This window comes from Chelon labrosus (genome assembly GCF_963514085.1).
Source record: "Chelon labrosus genome assembly, chromosome: 9".
Lineage (NCBI taxonomy): Eukaryota > Metazoa > Chordata > Actinopteri > Mugiliformes > Mugilidae > Chelon > Chelon labrosus.
This window is the reverse complement of record NC_140359.1, coordinates 12,391,631-12,413,274: the sequence shown is the minus strand read 5'-3', so window position 1 is coordinate 12,413,274 and position 21,644 is coordinate 12,391,631. Positions and strand designations below refer to the sequence as shown.

The 21,644-nt window shown below is 43.5% G+C and overlaps 1 protein-coding gene across 1 annotated transcript in view; it reads right to left on the bottom strand.

Moving 5' to 3' along the window:
* adgrv1 (adhesion G protein-coupled receptor V1) overlaps positions 1-21,644 on the bottom strand; it is a gene marked incomplete at its 5' end in the record, with an annotated part of 86,263 nt that overhangs the window by 37,530 nt on the left and 27,089 nt on the right. Inside the window, 40 exons of the mRNA XM_084550894.1 lie at positions 5,006-5,106; positions 5,315-5,475; positions 5,993-6,132; positions 6,255-6,501; positions 6,633-6,805; positions 7,555-7,965; positions 9,090-9,332; positions 9,428-9,599; positions 9,739-9,856; positions 9,982-10,242; positions 10,327-10,895; positions 11,013-11,154; positions 11,396-11,567; positions 11,841-11,984; positions 12,074-12,353; positions 12,428-12,648; positions 13,144-13,293; positions 13,424-13,663; positions 13,758-13,977; positions 14,074-14,272; positions 14,400-14,548; positions 14,673-14,908; positions 15,032-15,217; positions 15,352-15,490; positions 15,585-15,708; positions 15,810-15,930; positions 16,047-16,211; positions 16,313-16,492; positions 16,593-16,775; positions 16,935-17,111; positions 17,561-17,763; positions 18,332-18,587; positions 18,694-18,840; positions 18,949-19,153; positions 19,252-19,474; positions 19,876-19,998; positions 20,608-20,872; positions 21,000-21,080; positions 21,182-21,328; positions 21,434-21,615. Coding sequence (XP_084407020.1) covers positions 5,006-5,106; positions 5,315-5,475; positions 5,993-6,132; positions 6,255-6,501; positions 6,633-6,805; positions 7,555-7,965; positions 9,090-9,332; positions 9,428-9,599; positions 9,739-9,856; positions 9,982-10,242; positions 10,327-10,895; positions 11,013-11,154; positions 11,396-11,567; positions 11,841-11,984; positions 12,074-12,353; positions 12,428-12,648; positions 13,144-13,293; positions 13,424-13,663; positions 13,758-13,977; positions 14,074-14,272; positions 14,400-14,548; positions 14,673-14,908; positions 15,032-15,217; positions 15,352-15,490; positions 15,585-15,708; positions 15,810-15,930; positions 16,047-16,211; positions 16,313-16,492; positions 16,593-16,775; positions 16,935-17,111; positions 17,561-17,763; positions 18,332-18,587; positions 18,694-18,840; positions 18,949-19,153; positions 19,252-19,474; positions 19,876-19,998; positions 20,608-20,872; positions 21,000-21,080; positions 21,182-21,328; positions 21,434-21,615 — 7,856 coding nt within the window. The remainder of the gene's footprint in view (positions 1-5,005; positions 5,107-5,314; positions 5,476-5,992; positions 6,133-6,254; positions 6,502-6,632; positions 6,806-7,554; positions 7,966-9,089; positions 9,333-9,427; positions 9,600-9,738; positions 9,857-9,981; positions 10,243-10,326; positions 10,896-11,012; positions 11,155-11,395; positions 11,568-11,840; positions 11,985-12,073; positions 12,354-12,427; positions 12,649-13,143; positions 13,294-13,423; positions 13,664-13,757; positions 13,978-14,073; positions 14,273-14,399; positions 14,549-14,672; positions 14,909-15,031; positions 15,218-15,351; positions 15,491-15,584; positions 15,709-15,809; positions 15,931-16,046; positions 16,212-16,312; positions 16,493-16,592; positions 16,776-16,934; positions 17,112-17,560; positions 17,764-18,331; positions 18,588-18,693; positions 18,841-18,948; positions 19,154-19,251; positions 19,475-19,875; positions 19,999-20,607; positions 20,873-20,999; positions 21,081-21,181; positions 21,329-21,433; positions 21,616-21,644) is intronic.

Below are 21,644 nucleotides of genomic sequence, written 5' to 3'. Positions count from 1 at the left end.
TTGTCATTTTGTTTTGAAACCCTTGCGGGCATAAGCACAGAATATGATAAGATAGGCATGTCTTCTGACGTCAACCAGAGAAGCAGACAGACAAAAAATAACCCTTTGTGTTTATTGCTTTAATGTCTGATTGGTCATGATGGGAACAGATAAACTTCCTCAGGAAAAACACCGTCACTCTACTTCATTTAGAAAGACTTGTGCTGATCTTATGTCTCGGTTCGGGTGCTTCACACATCTGTGCACGTTAAAAAACCTCCAGTAAACACCCCGCATGCACACACACACACACTGACGACAGACAGAGACTTTTAGGAATCTTGACAGTAATCAGGCATCTGTATTCTGCTCAGAGACAGGAAGTGACGGTCGTGGGTGTTGTATAAGAGGGGAAAGACGCCAGTGCAGTGTGCGTATGTGCGTGTGCGTGTGTGCGTGCGTTGGTAGACTGAAGCGCTGACTTCCGAATGCTGGATTCAGTCCCAGAGCTAACAGGAAATCCTTTATAACCAGAACTAAGAGTCACCTAAACACCTCCCAGATTCTGGAATAAAGCACTATGACCACTGGGGTAAACACTTCACTGAGTGTGTGGGAATGATTGTCTGGGACGTGGAAGGTGGTTTAATCACAATGGACAAGAAATTAAATCATGTTTTCTTTGCAATAGAGATGGAGATCAGGTTTTCCTTTTACGCATCAGCCTGGATACATGTGTTCAAGCACATACACATACTTCCATGTGAATTTTGGTGCATTTGACAAGGTTTGAGTAATCAGATGGTTTTTATAAACACAAAATGTTAAAATAAATTAAAATATGAATGTTTTAAAGTGTAAATGTTATGTTTAGTGACAAAAACTGACATACAGTGGCAAAGAAGTGGCAGTGGAGCTTCTTTGAAACTTCCCCATGTCATGTTCTGTTGGAAATTTCATTTTACTCTCCTTTTGGAAGCTATTCGACCACAGCTTAAGGCACCTTCTAAATTTCTTTCCTGACATTCACAAGAAAGGGATGAATCGAAATTGGATGGAAAAGTGCCCGCAGAGCTGGAAGGGAGAGAAGGGGCGCAAATAAATGAGAAATGAAACTATCTATTTGTGCCCATATAGGCGGGAATATCGATCAGTTTCGTGACCTTGCTGTTTGTAGTGGCATTGATTTATAATTTGGTAGAATTAATGCAGACTGATGATAGTAGTCAGCTGTCCCCTGGGGACATACAATACTGATCTTGGAGTTTATAATGTGGTCATGTTGTATTTCGGACCACTCAGAGCTGGAGTCCAATTTGAAGCCTGTGAAAAGATGAGATTCAGCGTGTTTTAGTTACGTTTCTGAACTTATTCATGCCAAATGCTTGTTATGCATCAAACGATTGATTTCCCCAGATAACACCGAGAGCACATTCCTTCAGATCCCGTGTGACAGGACTGCCACCACCGTCTGGAACACATTGGTGACTTCACCAACCTGTCCACTTCAGGGCTCACCTTTTAAGAACTGGCTTTAATGTTTGCCTTAAACCACAGTCATTCAGACCGCTCTCCCTCGAGGTGGAAGATGGAACAAATCATTATTTTCTCTCAGTAAAAGATCTGTATCTCCGTCGGTCGCCCTGTGGGTGTCTTGACACGGACACAGATCGGTTCCAGCATGTTTGAACCACTGCCACCTTCAACAAGAGGCTATGTCTGGTATCTGTTGGACTTACCTACTAATATCATCCTATCCCATCCCATCCTCAGCTAAAACTAAACGTAGAGTAGGCTTTTACCCATTGTTCTAGTTTTTGCTGTGTATTTTCTGCTCTTCCTGATCTGTTACATATAATATTTACACCTTTGCTTAACACAGGCCCTGCTAACTGAGATGGCAATGGATTAATAGATATAATTTGTTGAAATACTAGACTTTCCCGAGAACACTGAAGGTGGGACATCTCATTTTCACTAATTTGAACTTTTTTTTGACAATGGAGCGCATGACGTAATGTAACTTATTGACTTGTAATTGACAAGGGAATGGAGACTTAGGATGGACAATAAGATATTGGACAAAATAAAGGCATTTTATCAAGAACTGATCTCATATTAATGTTAGAAGTTAAGTCAGTTCTTTTTCATTCATCCTAGCAGTCAGCCTGCACTCCCACTTCAGTTGCCTTCCTTTCGAGATGATTTAACAAATCCATGCACTACGCTTGGTGCCCTCCGGTCTGTGACATTTTCTAACTAGATATTAGAGAGATGAAAAGGCTCGCAGCCAGAATATTGAGACAGTAATACAATTATAAATTACACAAATTGGACCAGAGGCCTCCACCTTCTCAAGTTCTTCCACCTGCGCTCAACTCTTAGACTCTCACAGAGGAACGGGAGAATATTCTACTGCTCGCCGTTTGACTGTAGCAGTAGCAGAGAGAAATTAATCAAACTGGCAGCTTTAATTTTCTCCAGGCAGAGGGCAGAGGCAGTGACTAATTACAGCCACCGCAGATGGAGTACCCTCGCTGTTAGAGGTGGCTGGAGCTGACAGTGCCGAGGCAGAAGGCAGAGATTAGACTCGCAAGTTTGGGAGAAATTCCTGTCAGTGATGCGGGATCTTTTGCCTTTATTGGTAAAAATGCCAGAGCTGTACAAGCAGTTACAGCCTCAGTTTTCCTAACACGTGGATTCAGATAAATTCTTACTAACACAGATTATGGGCACATTGCTGTTTTGGTTTTGTAGTAAGAGAGAATGAGTTTGTAAGGCAAATGCATTTCTAAGCTACTACACGAAAATGAAGGTGACTGATATCTCTGCATGACGCAAATCGACTCAGGTTTTTCGTGTGGCACAAAATTTTTACTTATGAAACAAAGTGAACATGAATGTTCTTTGAACCAAGTCCAAGGGTAACATTCTTTTTTGTTCATTTATATTATTCACTTATAAGATGTGAAATAGTCTAGCTTTAATTAGATGTAATAATCTACATAGGTAATGTTTGTGAAAAAAATAAATGAATACTAGAATCTAAATTACTATGTATATAATATTTAAGATTTAAACTTTTGTTAAATACACCGATCTGCCACAACATTAAAACCACTGACAGGAGAAGTAAATAACATTGACCATCTTGTGACAATATAATCAGTGTTCTGCTGGAAAACTTTTGGACCTGGCATTCGTGTGGATGTTACTTAGACATGTACCACCCACCTAGACCAGACCAGGCACCCCCACCCCATAGCAATGAGACTCCTTGATGGCAGCAGCCATCCCCTGCAGGATGCAGCCTGACAGAGGTACACACACAAAAACAGTTTAGGAACAACTCGAAAAACATGAAAAACAGCACAAGGTGATAACCTAGCCTTCAAATTCACTAGATCCCAAACTGATCAAGTACCTGTGGGATGCACTGAAACAAGCCTGATCCACAGAGGCCCATTCCCTCAACCCATAGGACCCAAAGGCCCCCACTAACACCATTCTGTTGCCAGACACGACAGGTCACCCTCAGAAGGCCCATGTCCATTCTCTGATGAGTCACAACAGTTTTGAAGGCAAAAGGGAGACCCACACAATATTAGGGAGGTGGTCATAATGTTATGCCTGATCGGTATATAACTGCTCTCTTATTATATGTAGAACTTTCTCAGTATGTGAGTGACATTTAATGATGGATTTTTAACACATTTTCAGGGTGGTTGTTTGTTCAAACTGACTACAAATCTCATCCTTTGCATTTAGCGGTGCGGAGGTTAGTAGCTGCAGTAGCTGCATTAACATCATCTATGAAGATTACAAAAATAAGCCTAACCCCCAAAAGACAAAACAAACAAACAAATGAATAAATGAAATACTTTTTTTTTTAGCAAGCAAGCAATTTCATTCAAAGACAAAGTGCACAGTTAAACGAAGACAATGACGTCAATCTATTTCAGTTCATCACATGCTGCACGGTGAGGACATCATTACCTCCCGAGTATTCCCAGCAGGACCAAATGACAATTTTCGAGGGTACATCTTAGTACCAGAGTGCACATTAGGCCTTCAGCATGACAGTCTGGATTTCAACCAGGCCTTCATCAACTGGCCTTGACAAGAAGGCTAAAGCAATACACAGATACATCTAAAGTGCAGCACAATCTCAGACACGTTCAAGGAACAAGGCCTTAATATACAGTTAAGCTTCAACAAGGCAAGAGAAGAGAACAGGATGGAATTTTCCATCCAAAACCCTTTCAGGTTCAGGGGCTCTGCCTGGGCCATAAACAGGTCGTGTCCGAGGTGGCTAGCCCCCAACGACTACTTTAGAAACGACTCGTGTTTGTCAACCAAAGAGAGGGGGGACCAGTGGAAAATTACCAGTCCCGCACTCACTCACGCACATGCACATGCACACATACGCACACACACATGATCGGGACCAGCAGAGGGACTAACCCGTAGCCACATGTCTATCTCGCTCACTGGTTATGTGACAGCTTGCGTTTTTAATGGGCGAGGGTGCGGGGGGCATGGTTGCGTTGTCAGGACGCGCCGGCCCGCAAACTACGCAACCGATGACATTTGATGATGTGTGTTCACGTCTCTGCACATTTCCAAGAAAATACCACCAATAATGACACTTCTAGCGGCAGGGATGGCAGCGAATGTGTGTGTGTGTATGTGTGCTCAGTGTTTGAAATATTTGAATCAAATATGGGCATAGGTGTGACTTTTATACTGAATATAAATATATATATATATATATTTTTTACACGCCAAGAAAGTGGAAGTGTGTATTGCTGCACTCACACATTACAGCCAAGTTGTGTGTAATCCACAAACATATGCTCGACTGGCTCCACTGATCCATAGAGAACAGAGAGATAAATGCCTCCATAACAAATTCCAACTACTTTCAATGATATACAATATCAGATGACACAAACAGATGGAAATGCCAAAAAAAAAAGCTAATGAAGCATCTGTGATTTAACATACCACTGGGTAAGTGTCTTACCTGAGTTCCAAGGCAGCTCACCAGCATGTGAGTGAGCAGTTTGGCAGCAAACATGGGGAAACGGGAGCACAGCATGTGGGATATAATGGCCAATGCAAAGCCTGAGGAGGGAGAAGTGGAAGACACGGAGCTAACGTCAGTGACAAAAGATAAATTTAAATCAAGTGGCAATTTATATGAATGGGGGAGAAAGTTATGAGAAAGGAATCTACGAGAAAGAGACCTGAAGACATAAGCAAGTTGTCAAGACAAAAAGGGAAGATACAGAACAGATGGAGACATAATAAAGTAGGGAGTCTGTGTTTGTACCTGAGATGCAGATAAATCCTGAGGCATAGAAGGCCTCGTTGTAGGACGCAAGCATGACAAACTCGGCGTGGGCCGCGTAGATGGACAAGTGGGAGCACGCACATTCCACATAATTCCCACTCTCTTTCACGACCCTGCAGTATTGACCATCTGATGACCACCTAAAGGAGACATGAGAAGGGTAGAGGAGACAGCCTTTACCCTTCAAATATGCTATTTGACAAACCAGAACATAATAACTTTAATACATTTGGGTTCGACTAACTAGCACTCTCTCTCTCTCTCCGTTTCTCCATATCACTTTTATAATCAGTATTGTTTCCTGGGATACATCGTCCCAGTAGCTGCTCTGGCCAAACCAAACCTTCCAAATCTTAACTTGTAACAGTGTGTTCCTGCCAAGTCCCATTACACACCCCAGGAATGTCCTCAACAAACTGACTCCGAGTGAGTGTAGCAGGCTGAACACGCAGATATTAAACAGAAAGATGTGACATCCCCAATGGAAACAGAGAGGCCTCACCGAGAGTTGAACTTGGCACATCACTTAGCAAACTGTTCTCAGTCAAGTGTAAGAATGACAGAGGTTAGCACAGGGCACTATCTTCAGATAGCATGAATAAATATATGTATAATCGGCTTATTTGGTTAAACATGTATCAGACTGTAGTCCATTACCCTGCAGTGGTCTCGTTCCAGAGAAGGCACAGAGACTGGCCGGGTTTAACTTGTTGACCGGGGGTGTGGATACGATACACCACCTCATTGCCATCTTCTAGGGGTCGTGACCCTCTGTCCTGGAGGCTGAATGAGAATACCTACATATGAAAAAGTGACAACAGAAGGAGAGTTGAGTTGCAGAGTGACTGAAAAATTAATGGCTGCTTAATGTCAGAGCAACACTGCCACCTGCTGTTTTAAAAGAAAAGCACATCCGTACCTTCCCATTAATGGCAGTGATCGTATTGTTCTTGAGAAACCAGTGTTCAGTTCTGAACTCCGTCAGCTGAATCCTGCTCAGGTTGCCACAGATTGCAGTTGAGACCGCTGGCACTGCCAGCAGGGTATCTGGGAGCTGGAAGAAGTCTGCGTTACGGCCCCTGAACTTGTGTCCATTGATCTGTGTGGGATACCACTGGAAGGCGGAGATGGTCATATACGGACATGTTTCCAGGATGGTCCCCTTTCTGGAGAAAGCACACAAAGAAATCATTCATGATGTAACATGCTGTTTGTCTACAAACACCAGAATATTTTACATAGGGTTAAAGAGGGTCTTTCCCCCTCTCTTCACTTTGTGTAGAACACTGACACTCACATCTCACATTGACTATGTGTGAGGAGGGAGAAGGCAAATCGCTCGGCCACTCCAGCGAGGTGGCTGAGGCCTCGTGTGTCGACTCGGTTGGGATTGGCTAAGGCACACAACAGGTCGTAGGTCAAATTCCGGCTGCTTCCTTGTAAAGGAGCCCTCTCCGCTTCTGCAAGGACCTGGCTCGGGAAAAAGAACAACACAACAATGCACAGATGTACCTGTCAGTTATAAAGTTTGATCTTCATTTGAGTAATCTTTATTTTCTTTAGTCTAGGGCACTGTGTCCTCATGTTGTGTGTCTCCCCCGCACACTCTCTCATTACAGTGCTGTCTCTGCTTGTCTGGAGGCTGTACAAGCGCAATATGTAGACTCTAATATCAGAGCAGCGTAGTGATAGCGCAGCTCACGTTGAGTGACAACTGAGACCTTTTCAGATGACAAACTGGTTCTCGAATCAGTCAGAGTAGTACACGGGAGATAATGTGTGCCCTTTAGCACAGCTGTCTGACACAAACCACGACACTGACTCACAATCTTCAAGCGAGAAAAAATAAAATCACACACACAGAATAAGAAAGGATAGAAGGGATCAACTGCTATTTGCACCAACATCTTTAAGGAAAGACATAAAGGGAAATATTTTTTGATTTTGGCATCTTATGTATTCAGGAAAAAATGACTTGTGTGAACAGGTGAAAAACATTATTAGAAAAATCTAAACAAGATTGAAGTGGTTACCTATGATGGGGATTAAAAACATAAACCTACATAATATCTAGTCACTTATAACAGTGGTCTGTCGAAAAAGCAGACAGAACAGTTAATATCACTGTTTAATCCATTCTTCCAGCTTCAACGAGAATGCATTTGCTTTGGAGGAGTGAGAGCCTTCACATCATTAATCTTCTACTCTGACCTCCTCACCTTCTCCAGAGCTTCAAGCACGGCGGTCATCTGCTCACGGCTGAGAGGAGGTGCAGCAGTCTTACTAATCAGTGTTTGCAGCACCTGGTTCAATAAGGTTGTTTCGAGAGGCTGATGCAATTGATCCAGTAAGACCCACACAGCTTGACTCGCTGCGTTTGACACCAGAGTCACATTAGCCAACCCAAACTGAGAGTGCACTTTGGTGCCCCCCGTAGGGTTGTACAGCTCCACCTGGAAGCGCTTGGGTGTGGGGAGAGATGAGGCGAGGTCAGGAGTCAAGACAATGTCCAGTGTCGCGTTATGCCGCCCCACGGCAAATGTTAGCTGGCCCTCCTGTCTGGGAAAGTCCATCCCTGCTTTAGCAGGCCAGATTATAGAGTGACCCACCACGTCTTCCCTGGGAAGCTCCTAGAAGAAAATCACAGATATGTTCATAGCATATGTTGGCATGGGGGGTAAACTCTCACTAATTAAAGTATGAATAAAGATATGTAACAATCACCGTGTTGCAAAAATACACAAAACAAAAACCTAATGATGAGGAGTGACTTCCCATTCACGCTTGATGTATTAAATTCATCGTCCACATTTCTCTTTTTTATTTTTGCAGCACACATAGATCAGTGAAGCAGACCTTGTTGTGAGAGCAGGGGTGAAAGCATGGATGTAAACCAAATGAGGACTGGGCTTTTATTATGCAGCAAACCTTTTGTCTTGCAACTGGCTTTGAGAGATGAAAGCAGATGACCCGGCCGTGCTTCTCTGCCAGGATTCTGATTTCTGTTGAGTGCACTCCACACTCTCTTACTTTCATCTCCAAAATCAAAAATTTTGAGTGTTGCTGGATGCTATACGCCCTTGAGCTGGGACTTTGGTCTCTTTGAACTAAATCAAAATGAATAAACCCATACATGCATTGGAGGACATTAAGTGTCACCAGATCAAATTAAAAAGTGAATCAAATGTGTACTTGTTGTTGTAATTGTTGTAATGTAAAATCATTGCACAAATATAGGATTATAGCTTTAAGTGGCATTTTGGTCTGTATTCTTCTGGCATTTCTGCATTTAAGTATGAAATAAAACGTAATACAATTTCAGTTTTGCTGCTTAGTTTCAGCAGGTAGAGCACCAAAACAACTAAATGCAACAGTCCACCATTAGGCAATGAGGTAAATCGAGTCAACAAAACCAGGTCAGGCACAGACAGCTAAACACTGTTCAGGTTTTACAATTGCAGTGATGGAGGAAATCTTATTTCAGCTAGTAAATGATTGGAATTGCCTAGATTGGAAATTAGATTTTGTATAATACAGAATAACAGTAGAGGGACATCTCCAGGGCAGAGGCGAATTAACAACAAGTGATCTCATTTATGTCAAATACAAGTGTAGGGTAAAGACCAATTCAAACAACGACATGTGCTATTTAAAAAAATTGCCCCCTTGCATTTGCCACTGTGTCCACAATTCCAATTGTGTGTGTGCTTGTGCTTTATTACTATTACATATGTTGTAAGTGGTCGCCTCTTACCAGTGTGCGATATTGTACAGACATGGCTGAAGCTGTGCTTGCTTGTCTATAGACTTCGAGGCTGAGCCTTGTCGTCATCAGCGTGGCAATGGGCAGTCTATGCCCCACGGTAAAGTACACAACGCCCTGCGGGTTGTCGCTCTCTGCTAAGGTGATGTTGGCAAAACGAGTGGTCTCATTTATGGTAGCTCCAGCGCCCACTTGATAGATCTCCACTAAGAACCATGCCTGGTACTCTGGTTCCTACAGAAAAACAAATGGGTGATTACTTAACTCCACCACATATTTCTTCAATACACAATATCATTCAAGTGATTATGTGATCAAATTTGTCTAACCTCATCATCCTGAACCTCCAGAGTGAGAGGACAGATGATCTCTCCTCTCCTACAGATTGCGGTTCCTGAGGTCTGCGCAAGCTGTGCAGTTAGGTTGACTCCATTATTGACCAGACTCAGAGCGGCCTTGCTGAAGGTGGCCCTCCAGAAGACCTGCAAATCCTCAAAGGCTCTAAACAGAGGAATAAAGAGCATTCCCAGTAATTACAATCAATAAAACCTAATCTTTGTTGCGGCCTATACTGGAAAAATATGGAGGCAACAAGTTTTTATTAATCTAACTAGAATTAAAAAGTGTGTCGTTTTATTACCTGTTTTCTTGTCTCTGGAGGTAGAGCAGAGCGGTTCTGTTCTCAGAATCCTCGTCCAGAATTTGGCCCAGCAGAGAATTAAGACTGAACCCGACAATGCCATTATGGAGGTCACTCCCTGGTGTGATAGTATAAGGAGAACATAAAAAGGTAAACTCAGAGTAGTACATCCAGTTTAATCAACTCATAACTTCACATCAGGTTACTTATTTTTTTAATTATTATTTTTATTATTATTTTTACCAAGGATGGTGATCTTGACAAAAGCTCCAAAGCCCTGATATGGACGGTCTGTGATCTGTGCTCCTCCCTCAGGGTCACTGAGGTAGATGAAGAATACTTCCTGTCCCTCAGGCTCTGTGTCATCAAGGACAAGGAGAATCACCTCTTTCTCAATCTCATCGGCCTGAAAGGTCACTATAGTAGACTCCAAGCGGAAGTCCTCCTCCTCCTTTGCAAGGGTCCCAGCAGGGTCCAGATCGAAAGGAGGGGTTGCGCTTCCATCTGAATAAAAATTGCAAACACCACAGTAAATTACACGGTATTTCATTCTGGAGTAAAGCAATAAAGCAGTGCAACAAAACATACCTCCATATGCTTGGACCCGAACCCTTACCGCCCCATCGACACTGTCAGACCTGCGCACCCTCAGAACCACCCTGCGCTCCTGCTGAGTTTCCTCGTCTCTGTCCTCCGGCACTTGGATCAGTTCAGGTCCGATGCTCAGAACTCCACCAGTCGCATCACTAGCCAGGATGGTGACAGTGGCCACGCTGTGCTGCGGGTTGAGGCGAGGAGGGGCATCTACCCAAGCTAAGTCTGGAGTAAGGACTTGAGCATCTGTTAAATTTACATAAAAGTACTCATCGGGCTCTGAAAGGGAGTCGTCAACTATTGTGAGATGGAGTGAAGCGTTGATTTGACGAGGGGAGTCAAAAACCAAACGGCCGTCAGGCACTGCATTAAAGTCCTCTCCTGCTGCTGCGCTGCCTGCTACTGTTGTATAGGACAGGTGGGTGGTATTGCTGCGAGAACCATAAAGTCTCTGAACGTAAAGTGTTATAGTCTGGATGTCCTCTGCAATGACTAAATGGCGGGAATCAGGGGAAAACTGGTAGACCCCTAATGGCTCCACTTCTGCCACGGTAAAGCCAGACCTGTGCAGGGAGAGAGACATCAGAGTCACGACACGTGTGATGTTAAAAGAGTAATTAGTTAGCTACATTTACATATATAGGCTCCACCACAAGCTAAAACTACTGTAGGAGAACTACCTGAGCTTGACAGCACCAGCTGCAGCAGTGCTGGAGGAGGCAGAAGTGAGGTGTACAGCATATGAAGCTGGCTCTAAAGCATCAGCAACAGCTGTAAGAGATATGGCTTTGGTCCTCTCTCCGTGGGCCAGGGTCACTGAGCCTGAATATAAAGAAGGAGAACATTATCAACAGTTAGAAGAGCACGCTGCTGTTAATACATGTTAATAATTTGGCATAATAAGCCTAATACTTTCCTTACAGTAACTAATGCATTTATCCTTTCTGTTGACTGGCCAGTTATTGTATGTTCACGTGATAACTGAAGAAATTAGTGTAAGTGGGCTGACAGTGTGTGAGTCAGTACTGCTAACATTCATTCATTACCTCTCTGACTGTCTCACCTGAGTTTGGGACAATAGCTCCAGTTTTAAAGCCGGGCAGAGTCTGTCCTGAAGGATACCCAGCTTTCCACTGCACCCTGACATCTCCAAACAGCCCCGTTCGTGTCACCTCTGCCTCACATGTCCCTGTTTCTACACTTGAAACCTGAAGAGCCAGTGAAGCAAAGCCAACCTGCACAGCACGAAAAAGAGAGAGGAGAACAGTGTTACCTTGTTGTCAATTTGTGTTAATTTAAATGTTTGAGGCAGTTTTACAGTCTTCAGGAGAGTAGTGTGGGACAGTGCATCAAAGTTCGCCTAATGACGACATTGAACTAATAATGAATAACGACATAATGAACTAATGTCTGGTGATTATCTGTGTGAATGATTCTACCCTGTTGGAAAGACAACAGAAGCATCAAAAGCCATGTAACCATGTAAAAAAAGGACAACCACAACTCACCTCTGGGCTGGCAGCTTCTTCAGGCACGGTCACCATAGCTACGCTGGCCTCACGAAGGAGGCGAGGCGGAGAGCCAAGTATAGCACTGATCAGTCTAACATCAGTGAGCTCGGCTGTGAAGCTTGTCCCTGCTGACAAAAACGCCTACAGGAGCAACAGGAAAAAAACAAAAACAAATGAGTTTCAAAGCTTTATGAACTATACATGTTATTTTAAAAGGTCCTCCTCCTTACCTGACTGCTGATAGGCACGGTAATTGTACCAAAGGTCTGTCCCTCTCTCAAAAGCACCCTTCCTTCACCTTGTCCTCCCAGTATCTCCTCAATGGCCATCACTTCATCTATGCTTCCACTAATCCTATAACCCACACTAGCGTTGCCAAACAGCCCAGCAAGTCGTGTCACATTCACGACCAGAGCTCTGGTGACATCAGGCCCTGAACCCACCACTACAACAGACTGTTGCTCCGGGTTCAGGGAAAACACACCGTGGGGTTCATCATTAGCAGGCACCCTGTGATTTAGAAAGGAAGATTCATTTCAAGTTCATTCATTCTTAATTATTTAGACTGAGTCGTAATAACAAACCTGATACGGGTTCTGATCAGGTTTGGGTTGGCATCTAGAGTAGCACCGCCTTCCACAGCTGTGAGGTGGAGAATGTAGAGCTCCTCCAGCTCTGGCACTGTGTCAGGCATCAGACTAAGGACAATTTCTGCCTCCCGTTGTCCTTCCAGGATCATCACTGTGCCAGCTAAAGCCAGGAAGTCACCTGCTGTATCTGAGTCACTCTGTATCTGCCAGTGCACCTGAGGTAAAAGTATGCTTGTGTTTTCAACTGAACTGTTTCTACAAATAACTGAATTCTTAATATTTAACGATCAATACTGTAAGATCAAAAAATAATTCATGTACAGTACACACCAGTCAGGCATAACATTATGACCACCTTCCTAATATTGTGTAGGTCTCCCTTGTGCCTCCAAAACAGTTGTAACTCATCACAGAATCGACATGGTCCTTCTGAGGGTGTCCTGTGGTGTCTGGCAACAGGATGTTGTTAGTGGGGGCCTCTGTGGATCAGGTTTGTTCCAGTGCATCCCACGGATGCTTGATCGGTTTGGGATCTAGTGAATTTGGAGGCCAGGTCAACACCTTGTGCTGTTTTTATGTTTTTTTTGAGTTGCCAGGTCCAAAGGTTTCCCAGCAGAACATTGTATTGTCATAAGATGATCAATGATATTTACTTACTGTCAGTGGTCATGATGTTATGACTGATTGGTGTATTGGTGAGATAATCTTACCGTGATGTTACCCATGACACCCTCTCTGCGCGTAATCAGCAGGGATATGTTGAATGGCCCCTCTGCTTCTGTGGACTCATTGTAGACATGATCTTGAAGAGCATCCTCGGTAAACTGGACTATACCATTCGGGTCACCAAACTTGTCAATCTGAGAAATGCAAACACATAGGTAGGAGTAGGAATGAGGTAAGAAAGTGCACTGGCGGTGTAATAGTCCCACAGTCATAAAGGATTCATGACAGTGAGCCTCACCTTCCAGGCATGATACAATGAATTACCTTCAGTGTTATGGACCCAGCCTGAGGATCAACATCCATCTCTCCAGACAGAATGCTGAGCTCTATAACAAATGCTTCTTCCACCTCCACTTCTCCGTGGGGGAGAACCCGCAGCTCTATGGTGCGTGTACCTTCCTCTCCATCCCTGAAGAAGAAGGAGCCATTTACAGGCCCTCCGATGTCAGCATTGAGAGGAGGAAGGATTTCTCTGCTGTTAGGGCCACGGATGACCCAAGCAACCTGTCAGAACAGAACAAAAAAAAAGTCTGAATGATACAATGTGATCAAGAAATACTGGGATCTGATAGTGATGTGATTTTCTCATTTCTCTTACCGTTGCATTGCCCACAAGACCTCCTGCTCTCTCCAAAACAAGAGTGAGTTTCAGAGTGGAGTTGGGGTTGGATACAGTGATCAGGCTCTCATTGAGGAAACGGACCACCCCATTTATGGAGTCACTCTTGGCGATGGTTACTGTCGCAATATGTTGGGAGCCTAGAACAGCTCCTCCTGTAGCTCCAACCAGCAGAACTTCAAATACCTCTGCAGATTCACTGGGGGAGATAAGTTTGAGTTGAAATTAAATAATGTCTCCACTGACAACTGTCTCAAATTCGGGTTTGTTTTGTATTTTTAATTTCTCCTCTCACCTGTCAAGGTCATCTATAATAGTGACATTGATGTAGCTTGTGTTCTGTCCCTGGACAAAAGTCACTGAGCCGTTATTTAGGGTGTAGTCGAGATCAGGGGTTGCACTCAAGCCTCTAGAAACAAAGTGAGCTGAGACCGTTCCATACAAGCCCACTTTCCTCACCACGGGGATCAACACGTTGCCCACATCCTCCTCAACTGAAAGAAAGAAAGGCAGAAGAAAAACTTGAATCCACGTGTTGTAAATAATCTCTCAAAACCATACCTGTGTGAAATAGTGTTATAGCAACTTTTATTGAATTCTGCTTGTGTATTTGACTCTTACCTGTAATGTTCACATAGTCCTGCCTGAACTCCAGGATACCCTCGACATTATCATTCTTCAGTATGACCACAGTGAGAGAAGAGATGTTGCCTATAGCTGGAGGCTGGTCCAGTTGTAACCCTGACTCTCTCATTGTGTAGTCCACAGCACTGACCACAAGAGGGAGACACACAATGAGGAGTCACTGACAAGAATCTGAACACAGGTTATGACTCTGTACTGTATGTATCACGGATGACAGCCTATTTCACCTCATAATTGTTTTTTCCTTACCTGACATTGACAAGTTCCACTTCAGTGATCCTGACAAAAAACATCTCAGGCCCTTCTGGAAGACTGTCATCTTGAATATGCAGCGTTATTTGTTGCGACGTCTGGGCTGGGGTGAATAGTAGTCGTCCTGATGCCGGAGCAAAGTCCGAGCCACTGACCGCTGTGTTACCTGAGGCCTCATAGGTCACCCACACCCTGCCCAGACTACCGAAGGAGCGGTGAACTGTCACATTTACCTGAGGGAAATAAAGGATTTTACATTTGTGGTTTTTGTCAGAGCACAGAGCCTTATTGTTGTGTGCCTTTCTCCATCATAAAGCAGATATACATGTGTATCAATCTCATATTCATGGCCTCACCGTGCCTTCCTCCTCTGTTGCATTGAGCTGGAGCTGAGTGAAAGAGAAAATGCCATAAGGGTTGTCACTAGCTGCCATAATAATCCTGGCATGCCCGGCTATGGGACTTATTTCCAGGCCTGAGGTTGCAGAGGTCAGTGTAAGCTGGTACTCATGGCGCTCTTCAGGAAGATCATCATCCAGGACCTAACATAATAATAGATATAAAAATGGAGGTCATACATTAACAGAAGTAACGTGATACCTTTTGTGCTCCAGCACACAGATTCAGACAATACCTTGATTTTTCAGTGCCCTCGACAATCAACTTTTGTCAGTACCTTCAGAGTAATGCTGGCAGCAGACTGTCCGTCTCTCATAGTCACAGTGCCAGAGATTGCTTCAAACTCAGAAACCACAGCTGGAGTGATGTTCCAGTACACCTGGACCTCTCCAAACACACCTGGCCCTCGCACAAGGCTGAGAAGACACACACAAATGCACGCAATTCTCACATTACATTGTGACTAAATGGAAGCAGTGATATTTAAAGCTGTTGTTATATTTTTGTTACCTGACCACAACACTCCCATTGTAATTTCCCTGAGGTTCTCCAATGAGGAGGTTCCTTGATGACTCTGCTATTCCAATAACCCCCAAGGCAGCCTTGTCTGCCCTAACAGTGATGGTGACCATGTCTGCAAGTGACCAAAGAGGGAAAAGAGGACAAAAAAAGGGCTATAAAAATAAGTCTGAAAATACTCTTGAAGCAGTGAGGCACTTTTTCATAAACACTAACCATGTAAAGGGTCAATGACAGCACCACTGCCAGCAGGAAACAACTGGATGGTAAAATGCTCATCTCCTTCCAGGACAGTGTCAGCGAGGGCTCTTATCACAAATGACTTAAATGACTCAGTCTGCAAAGTAGAAAGAGAAGTGCAGATGACTTTATGAATAATCTTACAGATAAAAGAAGTGGGGCGAGATGAAACAACATTATACCTTATATGGGACAAGTATTATTCTACTTTACCTCAGTGAAGATAAGAGTTCCATTTAAAGGTGAAAGGTCATCTGCAGCTCGGTCTTCCAGTTGCCACATCAGCGTGACTGCACCCTCACCTCCTGCACTACGCAGCACTGCTAGTGTTGCCACAGCAGCAGGGTCATCCTCAAAGTCTGGTTCACTGACAGTAACCTTAGAAGGAATTAAGTATGATAATTATTTTTGACTAAGGGTTGGCTGATGCACACATGGCGAACTGAATTCTGATGGAAATAAAGATATTTTAGATTCACCTCCAGTTCCTGAAATCCAAAGCGTCCGAGAGGTGAATCATTGGATGGAATACTGACGACCACAGAGGTCACTCGTCCAAGTCGAGCACCACCAATCACACGCAGCAAGTTCACTTCGAATGTCTCCAAAGGCTCCACTAGTTCATCATCTATGATGGTGAGAGCAATTGTGGCTTCTCTCTAAAATAAGTTTGAGGTAACACAAGTTAACGTCTTATAAACACGTTGTAGCTTGCTATCATATGCTGTACAAGACAAGCTAATTTAATAATCAGTTTACCTGCCCATCTTGAAACGTCATATTTCCAGATATGGGGCTGAAGTCATTAAGATCAGCAGTGACGGGCTGAGCCTCCCAGTAGACGACCAGCCTCCCAGTTGTACCAGCGAGTCGCACCACTGAAAGATGCAGGACGTTGTCTGGTGGCGGTATCTCGTAGGCCAGCACACTTCCAGGGATATCCTAAAACAAAATATTAAAAAGTATTATCATGGAATTAAATGTCAAAACTTTGACACTGCTGTTCACGTTTGTGTGCCTTTGTACCTCTGTGTTCCAAACTATTTCAATCATTTAAGTTCAATAATCACCATTAAGACTGGCTCTCTACAATGAGCTCACCTCAGAAACATTGAACTGCAGAATCCCTCGGGGATCATCGTTCTCCTGGATGGTTACCTCCGCTACTTCCATCCCAGGCCTTTTCACAGAGGGCTGCCCTGCTCCAACGGAACCTCTAACTAGCTCCACGCCAGTGATATTCACAATGAAACTCTCGGCCAGCTCCGGGATATCATCCTTAGAAAAAAAATAAATAAATCAACGGAGATTAAATAATGGTAAAATCATTAATCATAATCTAAATCATACTCTTTTATAAATCAAAACATGTAGTTAAATGTGAAAACAGAAGTAATCTCAAATTTTGCACGATTTATATGACTTCTATAGTATAATCTATATAGTACAGTCACAAAAAATATATCAAAAGTCTCATTAGTGAGATTTCTGCAGTACTTCAACAGGTATGACAAGGACAGAAAGTGTTGGATTTCTTTCTTTAGTGCTGACCTACACCTGCCATTTAAAACCTAGGTGAGTACAGTCATGTGGCTGGTTAGTATGCTTAATCATCATGGCACAAAACAGGATTCAGTCTGTATGACCAGTCTGAACGGTTGTTTATGGCTTTCAAAAACTCAAGTAGATTAAATAAAGTTTTCTACTATCAAATGGCCCATCCTTACTGGTAAGATTGTGACAGTGACGAGAGCAACAGTAGCACCATCTATCATAATGATGGTGTCGTCTTTGGGTAAGTAGTCCTTTCCTGCGGTGGCTTGGTTGGAAGGGGGCTCATACAGGGCTGGCCTGGTCTGGTAATGGACCGCCACTTCACCGGAAGAGCCCTGCTCCCTTACTATGGAGAGAGTCACATTGACTGGAGACCCTGCAGGTTGGAAGATACATGAGTGGGTTAAAATACAGCAGATAAATTACATGTCCCAAGTACATACTATATCTATATATTTAGGAAACCTGCCAGGTGGCGAAAGATGGGAATAATAACTTAGTAAAAAATCTATAAATGTAAGTCAGAGAATATCTGTGAGTATGTTACTCTTTTGCGCAGACTTCTCTAACTTGGCTAGTTTCCAGTGCACAGATTAAGACAAATCCTCAGTTACTTCACATCCTGGAAATCACAGCAGATCTCACTTACAGTAAATCTCCAAGTGTGATTACAGTAAACTCTTCTTAAGAGACCACAACAAGAAAAGGACTTTGTGATTTTTCAAAACAGACAGAAACTCAGCATCAGCTAAACTTGCAGTGGCTGTTCTTGGAACAAAGTAAAGAGCTTAACTGAGGAAGGTATTTGAATAGGTTGGCATAAATGTAACTTAAACTAACTGCAGCACATTAGACGCCTTTGTACTGTGATCCAGTAAAAACCCACATTTACTGACCAAGCATCAGTCATTCGTTCAGTTTTTTTTCTCCGCAGACGTTCTTACTCTGTGGTTCCTGTGTTAGTGTAAACTGGGAGTCCAGATGCCATCCAATCACCCCATAGGGGGAACCGTTGGGCAAGATGGTGAGCAGAGCTTGTGCCGAAAGCTTGTCAATGACAGCAGCCTGTCGCAAGTCTTGAAGACCCACAGTGGTGACGTCCCGGAGGGCAATCGTGACGCTCTCTCTTAGCTCTGGGACACCATCTGCTATCACCGCCAGTGAGATGATGGCTACTGTTTGACCTTCCGAAAACGTTACCTGTGATGGAAAGTAACATGTTACAATGATAGACAAATTTGTGATGATAATTTTGGTAAGAATTAAATCTTCAAACATGCATGATAGAAAGGCAGGGGTTACTCACCACTCCTGAAGTGGGGTAAATGTCTGTCAAACTGCCATTGGCTGCCCAGTGAACAGTCAATCTGCCAAAACTCCCTCTTCTCCTCTCCACACTCAGAGAAATTTGATTACTTTGCTCCAACTCCTCCACCTCCATATAGAGAGAATGCTGCAGAGAGGAGGTAATGACAAATCATTCCAGATTAAAATCACAACACGATGAGTATTTAGCACGTTGGGCAAATACACAAGTTGTCTAATATCAAAATCTTCTTACCTGGGCAAAGCCGATTACTCCATGGGCATCATCGTTGGTGGGGATAATTACTGTCACCTGACCACCGAATCCAATCTCAGCCCCACCCTTTGGATTCTTCAGCCTGACCTGGAAGTTCTCCTGCACCTCGGGGATGTCATCATCTATGATGTTCACCGCTATCTCCAGCTCACTGTCCCCTGGTGCAAAGTGCAGCTCCCCGAAACTGAGTGTGAGGAAGTAAAGGAAACACAACACACAACTTCAGCTGTGTCTTTTGCTGTGGTTTTCCATCCATAACTTAAAAAAAAACTATTCGTATACCTGGGTATGAAATCCGACTGATTGGAGACTGAAGTGAATTCATAAACAGTAGAGCTGTTGTCCTCAGCAGAGGCCAAGAGGATCTTTGTGGTATTGAGGGACGGGACCATGAGAGAGAGGAAGCTAATGGCTCGAGGGGCCCTCAGGATCATGGTGAACAGGTTGACGTCAGACCTCCAGGAGTAGAGTGATGAACCGTTCATTCCAGCGAGCACAACATAAGCTATGAGAAAAAAAAATATTTATTTGGACGGATTTTAATATTACAACTGACAAGCACAACTGGAACAAAATGAAAAATGATAGAGTTTAAATTTTTGCTCAGTTCTTCCGCTAGGTCAATTTGACACAAAAGACTTGATACTGCATTGATGTGCCAAGTGTCATTAGTAATTCTAGTAGGTTTAATGCATACTTATGGAAGCATGACTGCTCCTGGATGGCTATCTTTAACTACTTTCAGTATAAGCTTATGGAAACTAAAGCTGCTACTTGGCATGTGTCCATTATTTTATGTCAAAGTGAATGTAACAATGCAACAAAATAGATCTGTGCAAGGCAATATGTGATGATCCATACTTATAGTATCTGTACTGTATATACACAATCATCATTTGTGCTTACAGATCCCAGAAGGAGCAGTGAAGGAGTGAATAGAGGTGATCCCTGGATGAGGAATGGACTGATAGAGCTGTGGTGAAGCCTGATCTGAGCTCCACTGTAACACCTCACAGGACGGAGAGAGACCTGGAGAAAAACACAGGCGCACAAAAAACCCACACACAAGCTTAAGTCCTTTGACGCTAGAATAGCATGTTTATGTAAAGTAACCATTCGCCTGACTGACACACCCAAGACTGACAAATTACAACCTCCGGGTGCCTTTGTGGCTCTGCTCTGCTCCACACTGAGGCCTTTCCCATAAACCCACAACAGGTCTGAACCAAAAAAAAACTGACCCTTTTTGCAGACTCAGAGGGATTACGTCTCATCAAAATATAAAAAGTGTAAAGTAAATACATGATCTGGCCTGCATTATACATTCTGCTATCTTAGCCGAGACAGCAGAACAAGAGGCTTCGTCTGCAACAGTCACATCTATGGGCCTTCTAAAGCATCACCAAGTTGTTTGTACTATTCTAACCAACATGTAACCACCAGAAAGTACACAGAGAATACAGCCATAGAAAATAGGATCTCATCATTGCAAAAACACAACCGTCGTCTAAACATGCCAATTTTACCGATATTGTTTGACAGTTGACTTATTTTCAGATCTGAAGGGATTGGGTAGTAATTTCCTTTGGTAAGTGTACGTGACAAAACCTTATGTGAATTCAAAACAAGACAGGTCACCTTCAGTAGCCACCAACAGGAGAACGTCCTCTGTTCTTGTGTTCATTGTCTCCACCTGACTGGCTCTGCCGGTGACTGGGAGAGGCTGTGGATTCTGAAATCGTCCACTGGTCCACTGAAGCAGAAAGCAGCTGTCCGTCTCCCTGTCTACGCACACCGCCAGGTAGGGGACATCTGCACGAGTGAATGGACTCACACTGAGGATGTTCTGTTCGAAGTCAAGAGTCTGGAGGAGTGAGAAGGTGCCTCCAGTCCAGACAAAGATCTGTAGCGCCGAAAGAAATACAAAAAAAAAAAAAACAAGAGCTCAGTCATAAATGCCTCAGTCTGTCCCTGTTTTTAATGATTTTGATAAAACTGCAAACAAATAGGTCTAACAATACAGCAGTCACCTGGCTTGATGCTATTAGATAATCTCTACTGTCAGCAGAGAAGTGTTTCACATCCAGAGCTTCAACACCTAAGACTTGTTCCTGAAGAAAGATTAGATTAAATCATATAAACATAACACAAGTATACAATTCCAAAGTGTTGCAGTAATGAACAAAATCCCCTTTATTGAGTTTATACTTACTAGTGTGACATTAAGGTCTCTCTGCAATTTGAAGATGCTGAGGTTGGCAGCAGGGAAGAAAGGGGGCCCACCATGTGTAATGCCTATGTAGGTGGAACCATTCACCGCAAAGCCAACGCATGAGCCTGGTTCCTGAACCCTCACAGACTGTAACAACCAAATGACAAAGAGAGTTTTATGCTGGATTTTACTCTGAAGTTTGTGGGCATCATACGCGCCTTGAGGCACAAAGCTGTTGCTGTTGTTTCCTACCTCTACTGGCACAAAAACACCCTGCCACCGATACAGAGTTGCCAAGGTGTGGGAAGATCCAACAATGGGCCTCTTGTCCAGCCTCATAGCCAGAAAGGAAGGTCCCCCTGGAAGGGAGCACCAGGCTGAGGTGGGGCTGTCCTCAAAGCTCTGGTATACACCCATGACTGAGAGGTGACCCTCTAGAAGACAAAAGAATCAGACATGAATT